General features: G+C 43.4%; 1 protein-coding gene across 5 annotated transcripts in view; it reads right to left on the bottom strand.

Moving 5' to 3' along the window:
- The window catches only part of ZEB2 (zinc finger E-box binding homeobox 2), a 134861-nt gene extending 111347 nt beyond the window's left edge, over positions 1 to 23514 (bottom strand). Inside the window, exons 1-2 of one of the 5 annotated variants that reach the window (XM_046018506.1) lie at positions 23233 to 23514; positions 20554 to 20695 (exon numbers count right to left, since the gene is read on the bottom strand). In XM_046018506.1, coding sequence (XP_045874462.1) covers positions 20554 to 20626 — 73 coding nt within the window. In that variant the 5' untranslated portion in view covers positions 20627 to 20695; positions 23233 to 23514. Of the gene's footprint in view, positions 1 to 20553; positions 20696 to 20888; positions 20912 to 20935; positions 21086 to 21586; positions 21736 to 23232 lie in introns of those variants that run through there. The other 4 variants (XM_046018507.1, XM_046018508.1, XM_046018505.1 and 1 more) reach the window with 4 other exon arrangements.

Below are 23514 nucleotides of genomic sequence, written 5' to 3'. Positions count from 1 at the left end.
ACTCTTTTTCAAAGACTGGGTTTCCTTTTCCTAATGTCCTTCCACAATCACTTCTAACTCTGGAAATCCCATGATTCTGGTCACATTTAGCCATAAACTTTCTTCCCTATACCCCAGGCTCATGCCCTTGCCAAGCCCTACTGCCCTCCTCCGTAAAACGTGCATTAAAATAATTGTATCTGTTCGATACAACTGTTGTCAGGGCAACATCAGATGGCATAGGCAAAATTCTTAGCACAGGTCCCAGCACATTATAAGTACTCAATAAATGTAAGATAATATTAGCTTCCGTGCAGTTGCCAGAGACATTTCACTGAAACACAAATATGATTATGTCATTCTTCTTCTTTAAAAAATGGTTCACAAGCTCATCATCACCTATTTACTGGAGAAGAGCCAGAAATATGGCATGGGGGATTCCATTTGCAGACTCAATTTAAGCACATCCTCTTGCCCACACCCTATGCTCAGACACCTTAGCTGGCTGGTAGCACCTGAGGGGGTCTACCTTTCCCTTCTCTAATGCCTGTATCTCCTCTCCTGCCAGCCCAGGGTGCCCTTCCCTCTCTCCACTGGCGAAAGCCAAGTCATGTGATCCACACTGCCCTCAGACACTGCCTTCCCCTGGATGTCTGCCCTCCCCACCTGCTCCAAACCTAGTTATGCCATCTTGTACATTCTGTACTCACTGGGTGACGTTCCTTATTGTACTCACCACATTTTTCTCATTTCTTGAGCACCTCTCCCAATCCCCTTTCCCACTAGACATCAAGCTCCTCGGGGGCCCAGGCTCTATCATTCATTTTTGGATCTGAGCCTCAAGTATGGTGTCTGCACATCGTAGATGCTCACTTAATGCAGAATGAATAAACACTGTAATTCTCTGCTGGAAAACCAGAGGCCTAAAAGGCACCTGGTGGCATACTTTTTCATTATTTTGCAACTGATTTTCTTTTTTTCCCCTTACAATGCAAAGCCCAGATCACCCTCGGGAATGAAGGTGAAAGGAACCCTGAGTGGAAAAAGAAAAATGTGCAGGTCTCTTCTGCGAACCTGACATCAGATTCGAAGAGGGAGGGATTGCTACTAGCCATAGCGGAGTGAATCAAGCAAGCTCAGATGGTGAAGTTTGCAAAGAAAAAGGACTTAAAATCCCAGTTGCTGGCCAGTCTAGTGCTGTCATGGCCACATCGTTCAGACCTTTTCCAAACATCCTGATGATGTTGTAGGAGTACGGGGAAGACACTTGGGAGAGGGAGTTTGTATAACAGGCACTGTCATTGTCATGGTTCCATATAACTAACATGGGTGAAATCTCCCACATAAAGAACTCCACATTGCCCTGTGAACTTAGGACATAGAATCAAATGCAAGGAGGTAAGAAAATACTGAAAATTTTCCAAAGAATAGGGCCTGGAGCTCTATTGACATCTGTGATTCTCTAACCTTTGTGACCCCTTGTAAACCCAGAACCAGCACAGCCTGGAGCATATCATAGTCCCTCCCCCACTCCCACTGCTCTCCTGAAATTTGAACCAAGCCCCATGTGGCTGCAGATCTCCTGTTCATGGGTCCTAAAGGGAACCCAGGAAGCCAGTCTTTGACGAAGGGTGCACTCTCCCTCATTGAAGGTGAACTGACTGCTGGGAGAGGAAATCCTGTCTTAGTGGCATTAGTTGGGAGAGGGGGGAGGGTGTAAGGAGCTGGTAAGTGCCGGGGGATCACGAGTTAACTGGTGACCTTTCAGTTGCCTCCATTAATAGGTCTCATTTTATTTCTACTTGTGATATTAAATGGGAAACAGATTTAAATATGTTGGAAATGACGCCATGTCACTCGGAACCACCAGCTGAGTTGTGACCTCTAAACTGCCCAGTTCACTTGTTTCCTGAAAGTGGTGATGAGGAAGGGTCATGGGGAGGAGGTCTGATACCAGGCCTGAAATCAGAGGACAGTCAGATACTGTCAGGAACACAGACTGCTCCTTATTTTTTGTCTCTCTCCCTGAAATGTCAGGGTTACCCAAAGAATATCTTTGGAGTGAAATCATTGATTTCCGCCTGAAACACCAAAGAACCATGCAGAATATTTTACATGAGAGAGTCTGATTGTTAGATTGATCAGTAATAGTAAACTAAACATATTCTTAGGATAAGCTTTATATGGAGAGATCATTTTGCAGAATGCCAAATACAGGAAGGGGATGCTTAAGAAGTCCCCCAAAGTCCCTTTAACTCCACGGGCAGCCAGATATTCAAACCCCATATTTGTCTCGATTAATTATTAAAATATTTTAAATTCACATTGTTCAGGCGGTAGGGATAAACATATGAGAGTTAAATTTTGCCCATTAGAAGGAGATTTTAAAAGCTTAGTGGTTCTTATTTTAATAAAAAAAAGCATAAATAAAAATAATTTTAAAATAACATCTAAACTATAAATTTACTCATGTACTACAGAATGTGCCATTAGCATACTCGACATACATGAAGTTGATGGTGTAATGTTTCATTAGAAAGTTGCATCTTTGTTCATTAAAGGAAGAAATGGTATTAATAAGTACAAGTTCGTATCTTGTTTCAGGTTCTGGAAAAATTTTTCCTAGTAATAACTTTATTCACCAGTTTTGGAGGCTTTTAGGAGGAGTAATAAAGATATGGTTAAAAATTCTAAGGAAAACATTGGCCTATTCCAACTCTCTAGTTCTTCCTTAAACTCTAAAAATAAAACTTCAAGTGTTTTATTAGATTAGTTAATAGTCTTTGTATGTCTGTGCTATACCTGTTCCTTGAGAAAACTTCCTTCCGGGTCCTAGTTTGCTGATGGGAGCATCGCGCAGAAAACCCAACCTCCATTGGCCGGAGCTTCAGGTGTACAATTCTGACCCCCGTAAGAATTTTAGGCTTGCAGTTTGCACTGTCACGTTTCCGAATCTAGGTCTAAAATATGTGCAGCAATGCTTTTAGGAAGTAAAAAACTGACGGATCGTGCCATCCATGGCAGCATTTGTTCAGCATTTGGTACAAACGGGAGGAAAAAAGATACAGAATGCATGGATTGATTTTCAAATTACCTCAATATTTTGAAAACATTTTCACCTGCATGCTGAGAATGCTAAGAATGGCAAGGAAGGCAATTGTGCATTTGCAGAGCCTCCACTGCATTCATTTATAAATTACCTCATCACTGACTGAAATTAACACTGATTCTTACAGGCAATTTCTCAATTTCCAATGCTAATTACATTTTTTTTACTTTTAAATTCTGTACCACCTGTTTTGGGCAAGACATCTTAGGCAGCGCGACCGCATTTAATCACAATTTTAATTAACCGCCCTGTAGATGTGAAAAAGAAGCAATTATAATGTAGATGAATGATGATTTTTCTGCATTAAATTGTTTTGTTTCCCTGGTATGTTGATTGTAACACAGCACACAAATACAGTAACTGTACAATTTTTTTCTATTGTAATTTAGTAATTGTTTTTGGAAAACCAGTTTGGGAATGAGTGACTTCATCTGTTTACAAATTGATTGATACTGTTCACTCACTGATTGCCGCGGCGTATATTTTGGTATTGCACAGCCTAGCATAAAATATAATTAGAGATGCACAGGCTTTGCAGCACCATTTTGGAATCTGAAAATCAACTGTAACTGAAGTATGTTTTCCTTGAGCATACTAGTATCAGTTGGGGCTGATGAAATGATAATCAAAACAATGGGCTTTCCAATTCCACCACTAGTAGAAACCCTTGGTTTCAATCTGATAGTCTAATATGGTAAGTTTATGAATTACTCCGTACTAGGCCTGGGAGCTGGGGGCTGGCAAGTCTGAGGCTTGCACAACTCACTCAGATCTGTATCATGAGAAGCATACCAAGTGAGGTAAGGAAACAATGATGAAAAATAAAAGAGTTGCTGCTTTGGCAATGGAAAGATTGTTCCCGACACCCCGGCACAATGCACTGGTGTGCTGTAGCTCTAGACTATCTCATCTCTACACGGCGATACAATAAGATCGCATTCACGCTCCTGGCTTGCAGATACTGATCATGAAAGCCCTACCTCATTGCAGATACATTCAAAGATCTTATTTACGTGAAGCAGAGCTTGTTCTTCTCCCAGCTAGGAAGGGGATGGTGGTGGCGGGGGAAGATAGCCATCGATAACTGTTTATTTGAAACCTGATGCTGGCTGATGGCTAGAAGATCTACGCTTACTATTCTCACATGAATTAGAAATCCCTTCAGAAATGCCCTATACTAACATCACATCCACTCCCAATCTCAGGAAAGTTCTCAGTTAATACCCTTCATTGGTATCACAGGGCTGATGTCTCCCTCAAATTCTCCAATGAATTGTTCTGAAATGTGCTCACTTGGATGAGCCCTGGGCTAGGCCATTTCTGCTGGCCTGGAAAAAAGGGGGAAAGGCCATGTAAGCAATTGTGGATGTTCAAAGGAAACTATTTACGAGATCTCTTCATCTTCTACTTTGCTTCTTTTTACACTCCATTCCTTAGAAGATCCTAAACCGGGACAGTTCATTAAAAGGTGAGAAGTCATGTTGGTCCTAGCCATACATTTGTTCTAAAACATAGCAAAGATTCTGGCTTTACTTAGAGCAATTTCCACATAGAATGTTCTGAGTTGGTACAACAAAGCAGATAACATTGAGGTAGGGTTGGGGCAGGAGGACTATTTGGATCAACTCCTATTTGTCTTCTCTTTTATAAATAGTTGCTAACAAAGTATTAATAGAGAACACCAAACCAATGCCAAAGTTTACTTCGTATATTAAGTAAGAATCTGCCCCATTAATATATTAAAAGTTCTACTCTTTAGCCAGATTGTAGATTTACATGTCTAAATCTTGTTCACGACAATGGGACTGGACGCAAAAATCTCCCATAAAACTAAGAGAATAGGCCCACATTGCGAGCTATGCCCCTAGCAGGATGTCTCTTTCGTGTATGATATTACACAAAAACTAGCTATAAAAGCTTATTCCTGCCTAGACACCCCTACCTGCGTCACCTTCTCTAGCTGTGAGAATTACTTGGTATAAATGAGCATTGAGTAAAACTACTACTGGAAAAAAAAAAAGGCAATTCATTTCAGTTAGTAAAACAGTCATTGCTAACAAAGTGTGTTTAAGGGCACGTGGAAGTGGGTATGTGTTTTACTCTGGAGATTTAATTTACGATTTTTAATGCAGTCTCACTGGTTATTAGCAGCAATACTTTCATACCGCGGAATATTTTTCTCTCCTTTGCCACCTTCCTCACCTTCCTCAGAACAGCTCTCGTGAAAGATGTTGTTTTATGAATGGAGGTAAAAATAACCTCGAATATCTCAAATTATAGCCTCTTTACATAATGAAAAGGGAGTGATCTGGCAATAGATTAAAACAAATTTTTTTTTTCATAAAGTTGTTCCAGCAATACTGCTTATTTGGAAGTTTCTAAAAGTGGTAGCATCTGTGTTCCTGCTGGGACGGGATGTCATCCCACAAAGCATTCTACAAGCAGTTTGTCTTGGAGAGAAAAATAAAGTACCTGATCCTGGGCCTTAGTCAGTCTTAGCTCCCCGTATTTTCACACTCTGACCCACTGCGCGTTCCTTCGAGCAGAGAGCTGCTTCCCATGGCTACCTCCTCAATATAAACTTGCTAACTAATCTCTTAGCAAACACTTGAAGCAAACCTGAAGGGAGGAAAAAGAGGCAGAGGGGGAACAAGAAACCCTCGGCATAGATAAAGCTCAGGACACATTCAACGGGACACTGGAATCTAAATTTAGTACTAAACCTAACTTTTCTTTTGAAGAGGTATCTGTTGTCTGTGGAACAGGAATTTTTATAATTATTTTCTTTTAAAATCTCAATCCTAATTCTCTAATTTTAACACAAACTCCCTGGATTCTTTTTTTTTTTTTTCTTGCTAGTAGCAATGTGCCTACCCTTACAAGTATTTGTAAATGGTTTCTTTCCTAACTGAATATCTTTTTAATAATGTATCTTTTTAAAGGTCTGCCCAGACTGTGAATGCACAAGGTAACTTTTCCTTAGGAATTTATGCGAGAATCCACTGTTGAAATAAATAATGACTTCCAACCAATGATCAAAGAAAAATAAATCTTTTACCCTAATAAGACTTTTTAAGACTGGAATCCCCTTTTTAAATGGATAACAGTTAAAAGGCTACTGGCAGTCCATTTATTTCCAAAGCTGTGTTTTAACAGTTGGCTACGTGTAAACTGCAGGAGCAAATGAACCCTAGGGTCTTCAAAGTTAAAGCTTTTAAAATAAAGTTGGTATGTAGTATTTGAAAACATATTGTTTGGAATTTAAGTTTTAATATCTAGGAATAAACAGAGCATTAAATCAAGCAAAACTGTGACAAGGCCAATATGCACATGGACGATGGCAGGAAGGCATCTTCAGCCCTTTGTTCACAGCTTAACAAAACTGTGCCGTCACACCACTTTAGTTCAACAGTGCCTGTCGAATGGGCATCAGCAGATCAGCCAATGCCTGTCATACACAGAGCCTGAAGACGGTTTGAAAGCAAGGGCTGCTTCGACCCCCAAGTCTAGTTGGAAAGTGGCGAGGATTTTAATTCATCTAGTAAAGACAACAACACCCACACTCCTGCAAAGGTAGAAGAGATGAGAAAGGATGAGAAAAAAATATTGTCTCAAAAAATAAACATAAAGGACGGAAAAAAAACACCATACTCGGGCAAAGAGAGCACTTTTCATATTTGTGTTCTTTGTAGAGCAATTATAAAAGTTTTGCAATCATAGATTTTTTCTTAAAGTGACAATCCCAATACTGAAATAAAAGTTTAATGTCATTGCTCTTTTAAGACTTTCCCACGTATTTTGGCCTTTAAACAACTGAATAAATGTTCTTAAGTTATCAGGATAGGAAGATGTTATTTGACAAAGGGAACGTGCAACCCCATTTTATTCAAAGAGGTATCTCTTTAAATGTATTTTTTGCTACGTGTCTGCTTTTGTTGACAAAAATGCACTAACTTTTGAATAGACAGTCTCCTGAGCTCTGGTCTCTGTGAACATTTAATCTGCTCCCAAGCGGAAACCTGAGAAAACAAACCTGGTAAAGAGAAAGGTTGTTAACTTTCCTACAAGTTAACAATTCAGGGGGGGGGGGAAGAACCACCAAACCGCCTTATTTTCCTCCTATAACACTGATCATGAGATTTGGCTTTCAAGCTTTAATAAGTTCTGAGGAGGTGCCTCAGAACTTTGCTCCTGTTTAATTAAGTGTGCCCACTCCTCTTCAGGCATCCAATCAGATGAAATGAGAGTGAACCCCCCCCACCCCCCCAACCTCCGGAGCAGGGCTGGTGAATTCTAGTGGTAAGAATTAGTTGAAGGTGTTCTGCATCTCCGGACCTTTCAAGTTCCTCCAGGATACATTGCTCCTGAGATCCATACAGGAGTTGAGATTTCCCTAACAGGAAAGTTGAAAAGCTCTAGCTCTCAACCTCCCCACCCCACACCCCCTCCCCCCCACCTCGGTCTTTCACTCTGCTACTGTCAGTTTGCTGCCTGTTCTTTAGCTGTCTCTTTTCCAGTCCCTACCCTGTCAGTTTCTGGCCTGCCAATTTCAACTTGAAGCTTGACTGGGCTGATTTGATGCAAATACCTCCAGGGAAAACCCTGAAACTGATGAACAGTTATGTCAAGTCGATTTTGCACCATCGGGAAAAGGTAACCTCTGAGAGAAAAAAAACAACAAGGTTAAAGAGACAAGGGCTTTTCACGTGTAATACCTCTGCTGCACATCTCGTTCACTGTTTACCATCCCTCAGAAATTGTAACTGTCAGAATTAGTCCTAATTGCAGATGCGAAAGCTGCCATTATAATAAAAACAGAGGCAGTGCAGGCATTAAATGTAGCAGCCTAATTTGTGAGACTACAGAAAAGGTAGAGTAAATGAATATTTCATTACTTTAATTACCAGGGACTACTCTTTTCTTGCTGTCTTATGATAAGTGTTGCTGTAACTAGCAACAGCAAACATCCACTAAAACATAAAGTGCAATAATCGTCCTGCTGTCAGGATCACCGCTTTAAAATACGAGCCGGGAAAAAAATATAATGGTTTATCTATTTCTTAGAGATTGCAGAAGTAGAAGATGGAAATTCATTTAATGTCAGGGGAAGAAAAAAGCACACACAAAGGCACCAGTAAACAGGTTTTAGTCAGAGAATAATGGCTCCAAGAGAGGGAAGGAAAAAAAAAATCAGTTGGCTATACGTTTGTTAGTGTTAGCCCTAAAAGAACGTTAGAAAGTGAAAAGTAGGAGGTAATAGTGTTTGGATTTTTTTAAGGCAAAATTTTGTTTTGTGTTGCACAACATAATTGCTTGAACATTAGAAAATAAAACTCCAGTGACTGGGGGAAAGACAAGAGGAAAGCAAGTGGTTTTCAAATGATTAAGCAAAGGTGGAAAAAGTTCAAGTTGGCAAAAGTTTAGAAGCTCAGTCCAGTTCCACTTAAAAAAGACTAGATAAAGCCTGCCAGAAAAAGACTTTGCCTGTAGTTTCATAGTACTGATTCAAAGATTTGGGAAGTATCAATAATTACTCACCACTGACACCTTGAAAAGCCCTGGGCATCTCTCTGTAAGTGTCATTTTCAGGTAAAGGGGAAAAGCAAAAGTGGGGAGGCGGATGGATTGTGGGAGGGAGAGGTGGGCCTGGCAGTGGTGGTGGTGGGGGGGGTGGTTTGAGGAGGTTGCTGAGACTGGTTGAAGCCAGCCTGTCTCTGCATTTATCACTTTGTCCCAGAGGAGGTGTTTGTTCAACATAGCAGTTTGACAGCACAAAAACACTGTGGCCAGAAGCCCTATCAAAGAACCTACTGACACATATCATTTGTGGTCTTGGTTTCACAGGGTAAGGCTACCTCACACTTTATCTGCACAAGTATAAAACTCCACACATTTCTAAGCGTTCAATATAGTTTAATGCCCTCCCTTTCCCCCCTTTTAAATATTATAAACACTACTTTAAAATATCGTCTTTATCCAGGGCTCCTGACTACTGTTTAAAAAACCATAATAATTTGCAATCAAGTTAGCATAATCTGCGTTAAGGTTGGTAATACTGAAGGAATACTGAGGGTGGGGAGGGGACAGTTTAAAAGCACAAAGCTTGTAATTTATCCTAAATAACACACTTAAAGTTGACATTACTAGATTCAAGTAACTTTTGTAAGAATCATGTGGCACAGGGAACACCTTTTTTCTTACAATAAATCCTACTAAACAGGGGTCTACATTAATTCTTCACCTCTACTATTTTCATTGGAATAATATTTCACTCACAAGCTGTAGGACTATAGTGAAAGAGAGTTGGGGTGCTAGGGTGTATTTGTGTATGCGGAATGTGTGCATATAGGCTGTATTCAGTTTTCAAATTCCCATTAGTAGAGCAAAGGTGATGGGAAATCTTCAGAGGACAACCATTTTGCTTAGAGATTTTTCCCTTTTAATGGGCCTGTTTATTATGAAAACACAGCTTACTGAGTTCTTTATATATAAACCTCACCTCTTAAAACTGAGAAATCTCATGATGTGAAACACTTTAATTGATGTGCTTTGTGTCTAAAATAGAAACTGAGGTACTTCCAAGAATAGGCAAATTGCAAAGTTTCTTTGATTACAGTTACTCAGATATAAAAGAAAATATAAATATAATTTAAACTAAGAAACAGTGAAGTTTATATATTACATTACAGATCACCTGGGCACTGAATTCCTTGAAATTTAGTCATCTGTTTAGGACAGGGGAAAAAAAAATCTCAAATCTTTATATAGCATGATCTCTTCCTCTGTTGATCTATTATTGATTGCTTATTTTTAGGAGGGAATGTCTGTCATCTTGTCAGAAGTACCTTTCTTTCCTATTTTTGATTATAATAAGAAATGTGAAACAAAATTAAGAACAAAAATCACTATATTGTCATATTAACAAGCTAACTATTGAAAAAAAATCCATTACATTTTTTAAATATAGAATATGTTTCAACTTTCTGGCATGGGAAATCACTAGTGACAACGACCTGTTCCCAAGAGAATGCTGTCATTTACCTCTATCACCTGAGATTATTTAAAAATGTTTCCACCTTTTTGCTGTGACTTAAAAACACACCTTCATATATTTGCTCTTACGATAAGAAGTTAGCTAAAGTGACCAGTTCTGCATTTGTCATTTGCTTGCAAGAATATCTTCACTTAAGTGGGATTTAAAACCTTAACTTCAGAATAGCTGAGTTCAGAATTAGGTCTCCTCCAGTTTAAAGCAGCGTATGTATGGGTTCAAGTTGAAATAACACACGGCAAACCAGAAAAATGAAGAATAACTAAAAACAGATTACATACAATAGAATATGATGTTTAATCCCGTAGATTATAGGAGAAATTATCTGGAGTCTTCAATTTTATAGTAACTTTTTTAAAAAAGGAAAGGTAACTTAAATATGTGCACTAACCTTTCAATATTTCTTTTAATTCTAATAGTTACTTTAAATCTCATCCCCTCAACTCAGCTTACTAATAGACCTAAGTTTGTAAAAAAAAAAAAAATCATAAATCATTACGACGATTACATTCCTCAACCGAAAAATGAAAGCAAAGTTCATTCAGATCCTTCTCGAAATGTTGGCTCCCCTGACATCCTTTACGTGTCCCCGCTGCTTGCTCTTCCAAAGTCTGCTTTTCGGGAGCCCGTTATTAATTTCTAACCAAGACTGCAGCACCCACTGTCATGTACTTGGCTTTATTAGCTATCGTATGTTCCTGGGCCACAGACACAGAATATCTGATGAAACATTGATCATCTTCCTTCTCTTTTCAGCTCCTCTAACTTTCCTGTCAGGAGCCTGGAAAAATATGCACAGTTACTGTTGCTGAGGGGAGACAAAGTTTAACTTCTGGGTTGGCAATCGGAGAATAATTCATGAGCAGATTTCTAGCAAATGATATGATTTGCTAAATTTTGGTCTTTGATTTATATTTATGTACTCCTGCTACTGTTAAGGTTTTGCCAACCTCAATTAGATCATGAATGAGATCATTTTAATTCAGCCCCCAAACTGTGACCTGACCATGGTCTGAAAGTGTTCAAAAAGTAATTTTAAGCCTCCCTTTGATTTGAAAAGGAATACTGCATGCTTGGTCGTTCATACAAATAACATAAAACTTAATTATTGGATGATTTGGCAGAGGACCTTCTTGCCAAACAACAGTCAATGCCAGCTACTGTGATGCTGGCGATGCCCGGGCCCCCGAGCACACAGCCCCCTGTATACAGCATTTGTTCATTGTGTCTCAGGGGCAAGATGCTTTCAAACAGGATTCATGGATCTGGGAGGCAGGGTGCAACTCAAAGGGTGTACCATATTTATAACTCCAGTTAAAAAATGCTGTCTCACCTAGAAGGGAAGTAGATCTGCGCTGTCAAATCACCAGGAGGCTGTGACAAAGGGAGCTTGCAGCCTGACACACGGTGTAACAACATAGCAAACACCTTTAATCCTGTCATGTCTCATACCCTTTACTTTCTCACACATTTGTGGCTGCTTGAACGTTGACACCTACACTCTTTTTCGAAACTAAATAAGGCAATCTTATTTAAGCCCAAATGCAACACCTGTAAAGTTATTCTTGTGCCCGGCAAAAAATAACCATTAACTCCTTCCTCTTATAAATGCCTCTCTGCTTGCTTTGGCAAGTCTCAAGTTGGTAACAGTCTGCCTGAGGCCCTGACTCTGAGGTTCACATGACCTTCCGAGCTCCGAAAGATAGGCAAGACTTCCCCCTTGAAAAGATGCGAAGGCTGTGATAATGTCACTGTCCCAACTGGCCTCTTACAGCTTTTTGAGCTGAAGCCCCTTTCTTCATCACAAACTTCTGGTGTCTTTTATAGTAAGGAGAGAGGCCCCAGCTGCTTTATTCCCTCTAGCTACCATGGTCTAATATTTTAAAAGCTGGAAATGAAAATAGCTTTTCTAAAGATATTTCCTGGAATTTTTAATGTGCTGCCTTGATTCCTTTTTTTTTTCTTGCCAATTATAAACCACCATTTGGAGGGCTTATGAGCAATGTAAGTCCACCTCATCTAATTAAACCACATTGTTTTAAAAGCTTGAACAGTTTTCATGTCTACAAGACTTGTCTGAATAATAAACTGCTAGAACCAGAATTCTGAGTGTCTTTGGAGAGCCGGGATTTTATCTGCTGAGTGCAAAGGGCCAGGCACTCAAAGAGTTAAAGAGTGTTCCCGCATTGCTGGGTAGGTTAATATCACAGCTGCCTAGTAAAGCATTATCCCGGTACCTCACTTAACAAAAGCCTCCTTTTGCAAACAGACTCCCACTTTCCCCCCAAGTGTCCAAAGGTGTTTACTGAAGTAAATCTGCCTAAATCCTTCATTGCTTGGGTCATGGGGGTGGATAGGAGGGGTGGAAGGTGTAGGGATAATCTCTTTTTGTAAATTCTGTAAATCTTCTGGGAAAAAGAAAAAAAATCAGGAATCTGTGTCACATGCTCATGTACAACTTCTAATATCTCCGCTAGTTCTGCTCTTATAAGCGAAATCCGTACTGTGGCTATCAGAAAAGCCCCATTTCCAATTATTCACTGTGATGTTTGAAGCGACTGCACTTCTAAACTTGTGTGTGAGTGCGCGCACGCGCACACACACGCGTGCGCGCGCGGGCATTATGTGCTTAATCTAATTGTTGAAAAACTGTTGGTATCTAAAAGTGGCTTCAGAAAGGGGGGGGGACAAGATAGTTCAGGGGCAAGATAATGTAGCTGAAAAGTTGTCACGAGAGGTTTCTGCTCTTGCTGTGGTCTCATTCCGATACCATTAACTGCATGTTACTTTTGCATGTTGAAAATGGAGGCAAATAACACAGTAAAACCTGACAGGTCCGCCTGCGAGGGTTTAAACAGTTCCCAGTAAGAAGGAGCCCTTGAGGCATAAACTTTCTCTCTGAGGAGAACATGAATACCACCAACCCCTCCCTACAAATCTTGAAGCATCCAGTTTGAGATACAAAAAGGCTGTCATCTCACAAATGTTAAACATACTAAAAAAATCTGAAAAAAAAGTATGGAGAAGGTGTGAAAAACGTGGCACTTTACAGCCCTCAAAGCTTTTTAAAATAGAACAACTTTTCCCCCTAAAATTCTTTTCAGAGAATTTTTTTTTTCCTTTTTGGCTCATTTGAGAGTTTCTTTCTTGGCTTTTTTCCCCTTTCATTTGAAAATATGAATTATCATAAAAAGTCAGGGGAAAAAATGGGAAAGTCTTTTCCAGTTTTCCTGAAGATTTATCAGTGTGTTCAGGCTGGGTGTAAGCACTTCTCCCTTTTCCACTGGGCCAGACACCCATCACTGAAACCAGAGCAGGGCCTTGGGAGACTTTATCCCTTCTCTCCTCCAGAGCAGTCTCCAGCTGCAGCAATCCCCCCTCCCCCGCCGATGCCCCCCCACCCCACCCGTGCCCTCACCTCTCTGGTGTGATGGTAAACAATAAGTAAAGCCAAATAGTAGGCAGCACTCAAGAGAGGGAAGTCCACACACCTGACCCCAAGTCTAACAGGCTTCTGAGGGAGAATTTGATCCCTCTCTGACACTTTTTACCTCAAGTGTTGAGCGGGTGGCCATGAATAGTACAGACATGCCATCTTGTAACACTATATGCCTGTCAGGAGGGACAGGGCCTGGTCAAGCATCAACTATATAAGGCTGGTAACTAGGGGAAAGCCCAACAAACAGCCACAAACACCTAAGTTATTTTACTACCCTCTGCCTCTCTCCTCTCCTCTCTCCTCTCTCCTCTCTTCTCTCCTCTCCTCTCTCTCTCTCTCTCTCTCTCTCTCTTTCTTTTCATCTTGGCTTTCTGTGGCAGAATGCAAATGGAGCCTGCCGGCGGTGAAAGGGCTGAATTGTGATTAAGAAGAAGAAGAGCTCCTTTCTTTGTTCTCCCCTCAGGGGATGTTTACTGGGAGAGACACAGCGGATCAGATATGAAAGGCATTCAGGTCAGCATTGATGTGAGCGAAAGTGAAATCATACCTAAGGCATTCAAAAGACCGCCGTGTCAGGGGTTCAGCTAACGGTGCAGCTACTGTGCGTGTCTTCCCGGAGAGGCAAAAATCTTTTCACAGACTGGCGATTTTTTCTCCCTAATTTACTACAAAATTATAAAAGTTTCCCCACCCTATTTACCTCCTACCAGATGACACGAGAGTTGGTATTTTCTCTTCTTTTGGACCACACGCGAAATTAGACCAACTTCTAATAACTGTATTACCTTAATGAACCAGCAAGGCACCATCTGAACTGTGAAATCTTTCTTTTTTAAGCAGATGTATTCATGTGTGATACATATATGCATAATATGAAGGGGAGAACTGAATGAAGAGAAAAGCCAAAAGCACACACATGGATGGCTTTTCCTCTCACTTTTCTCAGAGGAAACACAAGACAACACACACACACGCACACACACATAGTATAAAAACAGTACAGAACACCTTAAAACGAAATTCTTTATTTACTTTGTAACTACTAGTTACACTTTTCCTGAGCGTTTTCACTCTGACAGGACTGTCACCCAAGATAAAAGTATTTGGCACATAGCTATTAAGGCAAAGACTTCCATAGAGTCTGCTGATTATTACTGCTTTCCTTTAAAAAAAAAAAAGCTTGATGAAGAAATACTTGGATCTTACTTTTTAAAAGTTTACACTCCCCACAGCCCAAATAGTCATTCAATAGATTTTCCAAGTGGTAAGCTGATGCTGTTGGTATAAACAGAGCTATGTAAATATGTACAAAATTCACAAATCATAGCAAACATACAAATAATAGGGAGGTGCCTAGATGTTTCAAGTCTTAAAAATGAAAAGGAAAATCACATTTCATCTTCTGACTGGTAAAGAAAGAAAAGAAATAGGGAGGGGGGTAAAGGCTATATTTATTGGTTTTAAATCATCCTTCCCTCTGCTCTGAATATTTTTTTTTCAACCTTCACATCTTGGCTAAAAAACATATTTGGGCTTATGTTAACATCTGCTTTTGTGGTGACATTTAATTCTGTATATTTTCAACTAGTGTTTCTGCCTCACAGATTTTCCTCCTTTATCTCTTTGCTCTAAAAAGACAACCAAAGAGCAATCAAAAAGGTGTCTGACTTGGCCATTCAGACAATTGCCCCCTTGTGGGAATGCGGGAATGAATGGTACAGTGGACACCCCAGCACCATTGACGTTATAAACATGTAAATGAAACACATTAGGGCAGACAATCAATTGTCTGTGAGCATTGCAACCTGCACTCCCTCTCTCTGTGACAGGCACAAAATAGTGTCTACCTTGGGAAGCCACGGTGCTGGAAAGGAAAAGGACAAAGAGTTCCCTTTCACACAGAAGAAAATGCACCTTAAAAGCCTTGGAAGAATGCAGATGACAAAAACTGTTGTAAGGAAAAGAATCTCCCACATCTTGGAATAAACGCGGCTCTGCTAGAGAGCCAGCAACACTGTCCTCTCCTACCTTCAGGGTAGACATACATTTCTCCAAGGAAATATTCTTAAAACGGCATTAGGGTCTTTGACAACCTCTTGGAATTTTCTTTTCTTTGAGCAAATTAAGCAAGCAAGCAAGAAGCATCCGATACAATATGACATAGCAGTTTAGCAGGGAACTTTACTCTTGGCTTTATTCGTGTTTGGAAATAAATGCTTAAAGACGTGAATTTATTTCTATTTGGCAACAGAGTAACAACGTAAAGTTTAAAATCCTTAGCTCACCCTTACCCCTGGTGGAGCGACACACTATGGATGCCAGCAGGCTAGTGGCTCTGTTACGAAGGAAGGCATGTTCTACCCCAACTGACTTAGTTTTTCCAAACCGAATAAAACAAATAGATCAGTCTAGATACATAGCCCCCAGTCTTGTGTTTGTGCAGCGTGACGAAACTTGCAGAAGATCTCCACAGAGAGAAAAGGATGGAGATGGATATCTTTGGGGCGCCCTCAGAACTGGTACCTGCCACACAAACTGCCTCTGAGAGCTCTGAGAATCAGCAAAACGGGCTCCCTATAAACTCACCAACTTTATGAAGAGAGCTACTTGCAAAAGATTTCTCCACTTGCAAAGAGAACCAAGTCTGAAGCGAGTGTAATCCGAAGGCAATTTCCCTGCCTCATGTATACTAAAGGGCTCTGACTCTGGGCTGCACCATCCCAACTTCACCTCTCAGAGAGGAGAGGCAGGAGCCACATCCTTCAGAAGGGGCAGAATGCATATCTTTTCCTTTTTATTTAAGCATCTCTGAAACGGAAGCAACTTCTCTGTCCTCCGCTGCCTCTAAGCATCACCACCAGCGCCTCCACTCCCTTTAAGAAGTGGTAAGGAGAGAGGACTTATCTTAAAAAAGGATGATTATTTCTGCTCATCTGATTGTTTCTCCCCTAGGGTCCAAAGCCGTGAAAACATCCAACTTTATCCCTTTTCTTTACCACTGGAAGTCAGGGACCAAAGGCATTTGTAAAAATCTTCCCCACTCCCCCCACACAATCCCCAACCCTTTAGCTGAAAGTTTGAAGAAAAATCAAATTTAACTTTTCTTTCTTTCTTCCATTTCCTTTTCCCCTCCACTCCTAATTCAGTTTTCGTTTAAAAGACAACTTCATTCCCTTTTCTGAAACACGCAGTCTCCAGATTTGATTTTTGTTACAACCTGCATGTTTGTGTTTTCGGATTTTTCAGAGGCTGATGCTGGAAGGCAGTGGGCTGGGGAGGCTGGCCCATCTTCCCAGGCTCCACAGGAGGCAGGAGGGAAGCAGGAGCATCCCCAGGAGCCAGAGCCTGAATCAAGGGCTAAAGCAACAAACTTTGCAAGTTACAACTGGGCCGCCAGTGGCAGGCAACAGCCGGGCATCTCCTGCTCCAAGTGCTCATTTCTGACTCCAAGGCTGTGTGGAGATAGTGGGGTATAATCAGGGGAATGGAAAGGGGGGGCTGGGTTTTCCCCCTCCTCTCCAGCTTCAGTGAAAGTGTTACAAAGTGAGTCAGGCGACTGAAGATCATCTGACTGAACTTTCTTGAAACCGACACACATTCTTGTCTGCCGGCAACTTGCTTTTTGCCTCCTTCCCCCTCACCCCTCTCCCCCTTTCCTCCTGCACATCTTACTTTCTGGGAAGAGATTTCATCCTTTCCATGTGGGGGAAAGGAGACTGTCAGCTATGGATTAACTTGGCCCTGGCACTGTCTTTACCAAGCATCTTGCTGGCCTGAGAATCTTGAAGGCTGGATTTTTAGATTCTTGTTTCTCTCTTTGCACATTTATTTCCCTCAAACTGCCTCCTTCTCCATTGCTTTTTAATAATTGTGTACAGCATCATCTTCTCACCCACATTCTTGACTAGCCTTTCAAACACACACACACACACACACACACACACACACACAACTGCTTTACATGTTTTTCTTCTTGTCGCCTTCATCTATATATACGTTGTTGACTTCATTAAAATTATATAACGTGCCATTTTAGTTTCCTGGATGACCATCTCTTTTTTTTCCTTGCAGCTTCTTACTTCTGTGATTAGTATTGCCATTATTCCTTTCCAAGAATTTCTATATGATTTTGATAAGCATCATCATATTTAGTGTTATCAGCAAAGACACAAGCTCAAAAGTGACATCTTTTCCATGAATCCAGGAAAGAAGAAAAATCCACTCAGTTCAGATAAATCCTGGCAATCCCCAAAGGGAAAGGCATTGGATATGTGCTTGATGAGAAAGAAAATGAAAAAAGGGGGAAGAAAACTCTTCTACCTGCTTCTCAAAACCAGGGCATTGCTCAGTCAGATTAAACCCGAAGAAAAGCACTGACAAGTAACCAATTCACAGCCTGTTTTTCACAGATTATTTGGAAAAAGAGACAGGTAATAGTCAAAGTTAGAGAAGCTGTAAGCAACGGACAGGCTTGCTGTTAAGTGTGCAAGGTCTGAGGTAAATGTCTTAAAATGTGCAATTCAACTTTCCATTTCGGAGTGTTGAGGCTTCTCCCAAGTTAGTGGCTGGGCCGAGGGAAAATGGTTGCAGTGTCCACGGCTGAGCACCTCCCTGGCACTCTGTTTCACCTGTGAAGCCCCCAGCAGGCCTCCCTTTTGACCAACCCCACCCCTTAGGGTTCCCAGGAAGCTTGGAGCTATTTCCCCAGACCTGGGCTCTGGCCTGACCTCACTGCCGGGGCCAGGCTGGTCATCGGTGGCAAAATCCCAAAGGGGGTGGGAGGAGGCAGGAAAGCAGAAACAAACATTCTAAATAGTCTCTTCTGCAAAAGAACACTTCTGGGAACCTTGCTTTATATCTCGTTCTCTTCTCTCTCTCTCTCTCTCAAAAAATGACTGTTTAACATAAGAAAAAAAAAAGCCTCCTTGACACAAAGCTTTTGTTATCCAGTTGATCAGCACCGTGCTTTAGATACTTGTAAGAGGGGGAAAAAAGCCCCACAACAGACATTGATTTTAGAAAATCAATAACCAACATTTAATAAAAGGAACAGAGGAAACACAAGAGAGGAGAGGGGGACATTAGGTATAATTTTAGTGTCTACTAAATTACCCAGAGATGGAGAAGGGGAGGTCTCCTGTGTAAGGACCACCTTAAATAATGCCAGATACCAGAATGAAGAAAAAAAAATTAAATTAAGAGAGAGAGACAGAGAGACTGAGACAGAGAGAGGGAGAGAGAGAGAGAGGAGAGGCTGACTTAAAAAGAGGGAGCCTCAATTGGATCTTGGGGAAGGAGCTCGGAATATATTACCGTACTTGTTTTCTTTCTCCCCCCCCCCCCTTTTTTGTAATACTAAGCCAAGCAAATAGATCAAAGGCAGCACAAAGGGAAAAGGCAGGATAACGTAACGAACAGTTTCTGACCAAAATTCCTTTTCACTCCCCCATATGGCTCGACACCTCTACCACAACAAGCAAAAGACACACACACACACACACACACACACACACACACCACAACCTAGAGAGACAGAGAGAGAAGCATCACTTGTCTCTAATCAAAATTCTCTCTTCTTTGTGTTTTCTCTCTCTCCTGCGCCCCACACTGCGCCCACAGCCGCCCCCTCCCTGTGCCGCGCAGCTCTGGGGCAGGCCGGGGGCGCGCACAATTGTCCTCCCTAGAGGAAAAGTTGCTCCAAGTGGGCCGGGCGGTCCCCGCGAGGTGCGGGCTGGGTTTGCGGGAGGCCGGAGGCCGGGCCGGCGCCGCGTCTCCACGTCCAGCTCAGGAGCGTCAACGCGGCCCCGTGCCGGGTGATCAAGCTGAGATCGAGGGGAGCGAGAAGTTTCCTTTCCCAGTCTGAGCTGGCGCTAGTTCGCTTGTTTGTTTTGGGGGGTTGGTTTTTCTTTTTAAACTCAGTATCCTCTGTCAGCTCCCCCCCAGCACCCTCTCCGGTCCCCAGCTCTCTCCCCTCCCCCAGGCGCCTTCTGCGCTCTTGCCAATCACTTTTCTCTTTTATTCCCACGATTTTGTTGGGGGTAATACCTGGGGGGGGGGGGGTCGATCTCTCTCTGTCTCTCTGTTTCTCTCTTTCCTTTCCTTCATCCCTTCTCTGCCTCTCTCCAAGATAGATCTTATTAACAGTCACCCTTTTAATCTCCCACCTCTGGTCTGTGTGTCCCCCTCGCACCCCCATCTCCTTCCTCCTTCCTGACTCAGCTTGAATAACGGGCTCCTCCTGACCATGTAGAAACTGCCCAGAAAAGTCTCCCGGCTCTCTCCGACCCCTCCAGTCCCCGACGTGGGGCTAGAGCCCGCTGGAGAGGAGCCACCACCCCCGAGCCCGCACGGACCCTGCCGGACCCCGCGCAGGGCCGGCCGAGTCCCTCCCACGCAAGGTCCGGGCGCGCCCGGCCGGGCCCCGCTGCCCGCGGACCGTTACTTGGCGTACGGAGCGGCGGCCGCGAGACTCCGGCAAGAAACTTTAAGCCTTGCGGAGGCACAGCCCCAGGCCCCCTCTCCCGCCCTCGCAGTTCCTCTGCCACCCCCCGCCCCCGCCCCGGGATCCTGCACGACCTGGCGACCGGGCCCCCGCCCTACCCTTGCCGGACACTCCCGCAGCCCGGCCGGGGACCCGGCGGACCGGGCGCTAGCGGAGCGAGAGGCGGAGGCAGCGGGAGGGCGGAGGCGGGGGCGCCAGGGGGCGGCGGGGGTGGGGGCGCCGGGCCCCCGCCGGACCCCGGCGCTCGGAGCCCCTCGGCGCCCCCCGCTCACTTTGCCCGGCACTTCCCCAACTCCCTGGGTCCAGTCGCCGCGCGCGCCGGGCTCCGGCGCCGGCCACGGAGAGAGGCTCGCCCGCGAGCCCTGGGCGCCGCCGCCGCCGCCGCCTCGGTTCCCTTTCCCTTTCCCCCTCCTTCTCCCTGGGTCTCGAGCCGCGGAGTGGCCCGGAAAAGTTTGGTTCGGGCCGCTTCTTACCGTTTTTCCTCCTGGGATTGGCTTGTTTGCGCCTCTTGCACCGGGGGCCATCCGCCATGATCGGCTGCTTCATTGATAAGAGCGGATCAGATGGCAGTTCGCATGGACTCGGCGCCCTGCTTCGGCAGCACGCAGGCTCGATCTAGCAACCAAACACAGCGACAATGTGGGCATCGCCCGCGCCCATTGAAACGCGCGCGGGCCGCCCAGGGGAGCCGGGCCAGGGCCCCGGCGAGCACCCATCCGCGCCCCCCAACGCCAAAGCGAAACTTCGGCGGCCCCCTCCCCGCCCCCTACCCCCCAGCCTTGGCCCCGAGGCGCTTTGTGTTTGTTACTGTTTGGTGTGTTGCACCCGCGAGGGGATCAGAGAGACAAGAATTACATCTTCAAAATGAGTCATAACTCCTGACCGTATGAGGGAATGCACACGGCGGTACAGTAAGGCTGCTTGACTCAGGGCTAGGCGGACCCTTTCCTCGGAAAAGTCCTCAGCCCGGCTCGGGAACTTGGGGTGAGGCGAGGCTTTCTTTCACTCTCATCTTGTCGCACCCCACCCCCCCACAACCCCATTCCCCAGAGGAAACAAACAAACACACAACGCGAAACAGCCCCCGATGAAGCACACTCGGGCAAATTGATAATAGTAATTATAGGAAGCCCACTCGCCCCGCGCCCCCTCCCCTCCCCTTTCGGAGTTTATCGAGGCACAGTCTCTACCTCCCCCCCGTCCCCCGCCCCCAAATTAAGATTTCCCGTTTCACGCCGAAATAAGAAGTATAATTATAAGCCTCTTTGGACACTGTCGCTTCCCACCCCCCCCCCACCCCCCCCTCCACTTTGACAATATTTACTTAAGTATTTTCCCCCACCTCATTCACACATATGCTCCCCTACACTGGTTCCCTTAAATAGTTCCAGTAGAAAAATTTGTTTTTATCCCCTCAAGAAAGGAAAGAGAAAGTCCAACCGCTACGGCAACACTTTTAAGCTCTACTAAATGATCGTATCCTTTCTGGCTTCCAAACTTTTGTACCTAAAAATCGAGAGAGGCGCTGCATTTTTTCAGCTGAAACTGTCAAAACTTGGAGAAGGGGAACCTCGGAGGCAGGCAGGAGAGGAGGAGAATCCCGAAACTCGGTGGAGGTTGGGAAGATGCTGTGCCTCGAGGATTAGTTTAAACAGGGGCTATAAAAGATGTAACAGATGCAAACTGTAACACAAGGGCCATTAACCCTTTCTCTGCCGAGCGCACTCAGTCCCCACGCCCCGCACCTATTGTCTCCTGTGCTAGGAGATTTGCAGAAAACCTGGAAAGTGAGTATCAGTTTCCACACATTTGCTGAGAGGGGTGGGGGGGGGTGTGCATAGAGAAGGGGAAGTGGATGATTTAGAAAGCACCTTGAATTTAACCTAGGCATAGTGGGTGACTTTTAAGTTTGACACATTTTGTCATTTCTTGGCTCTCCTATTGATTGGAAATTGTTGGGAAAAATCCTGAAATAAGGAAATGGTCACACAAGTGTCTGGGATGAAACAGCTGGCCTGTCTGTATTCATGCTGAGACTTACACACGATTGCATATAAATACATGTTTAATAAAGTAAGCTGCTAGTTTTATGAGCATGTGTGTGTGTGAGGGAGAGACAGGGCATTTGTGCTGTAAACTTTATCTTTGCCTGTATTTCTAACTCTGGAGTTAGTAATCTTGCCTTCATCATTATAGGGGGAGCATGTAAAATATATAAGTAGGTGGGAGATAAACACATTCATGTTAGCCGGGCACATCACTGTTCCTGGGAACTCCAGCTATCTCTCTCGACTTTTCAGTGCCAAAGTATGGAATGGGATATGTGTGTGCATGTGTCTCCTGTTAAATCCATGTCTATAATACTTTGCCATTTAAAATACAATTTCAAAAGTTACCCTCAATTTAAAACTCTGATATCCTGACAGCAGCTTTCTTCCCAGCTGTAGTGACCCCCCCCCCACACACACACTTTGGTAAACGACTCAAGTTCCATGAGGACTTTCACTTCTTTATTTATCATCACAGAAGTGAGGTGTTACTTCACATACATACACACACAAAGAATAAAATAAAGAAATGAAACTCGCTAAGCAGACAAAAACAGGCAACTTTCTGCTTAGAAAACAGCCTTCTCCTGTGGGAGAGGATGCACTGCCATATCTAAGAGAACGACTTGCCCCTGAATTTGGTAGGTTTGTATCGATCAAGTTTTGTAATTATTAACAGGTATTTGCCAAGTTTTAATTGCTGAATACAATGAATTGGAACTAGATGCAAAAATAGAGCAGAATCTCTCCCCTTGAAGAGTTTTCATTCCACCGTGTAGTTCTCAATAAAACTTTTCCTAGGCTAGGTAGCAAAAGGCACCTTTGGTTACCTGAATGGACAGGTACAGGGCAAATTATCTGGGTGAGGAAAAAGGAGAGAAAAGGAAGGAGAGAGAGCGAGAGTGCCAGAGAAATCGAAGAAGTCACTCTTGGGAAAAGCTTGCCATAAAGGAGCTAAACCCACCTGAAATTCCTGCCCACAGACACTCCTTCTCACTTCAGACTCACATCCCCACTTAAAAGGAGAAAAATCATAAAAGGACGGTGGGGGATGACCATACCAAAAAGGAATAAAAAGAAAAGGGGAGGAAAAAAAAAACCTACCTGCGAAGTCTTGTTTGTAGTTTTGGCCAGAAATGGTGAGAAGAAAAAGCATGAAGAAGCCGCGAAGTGTGGGGGAGAAAAAGGTGGAAGCGAAGAAACAGCTCCCGGAGCAAACTGTACAAAACCTCGCCAAGAGTGTCGGGAGGCAGGACCGTTATTCCTGCGGAGCAGGTTAGAACTGATCTCTTTCGGCCACTCCAGGAAACACAAACCTGGGGACGGACTGACGTGTTACGCCTCTTCTAATGACATTTTTTTCTTTTTCTTTTCTGTAGGAGAGAG

The sequence above is a fragment of the Meles meles genome, chromosome 9 (genome assembly GCF_922984935.1).
Source record: "Meles meles chromosome 9, mMelMel3.1 paternal haplotype, whole genome shotgun sequence".
Classification (NCBI taxonomy): Eukaryota; Metazoa; Chordata; class Mammalia; order Carnivora; family Mustelidae; genus Meles; species Meles meles.
Note: the sequence above shows the minus strand (reverse complement) of the source record. Positions and strands in the feature narration are given on the sequence as shown.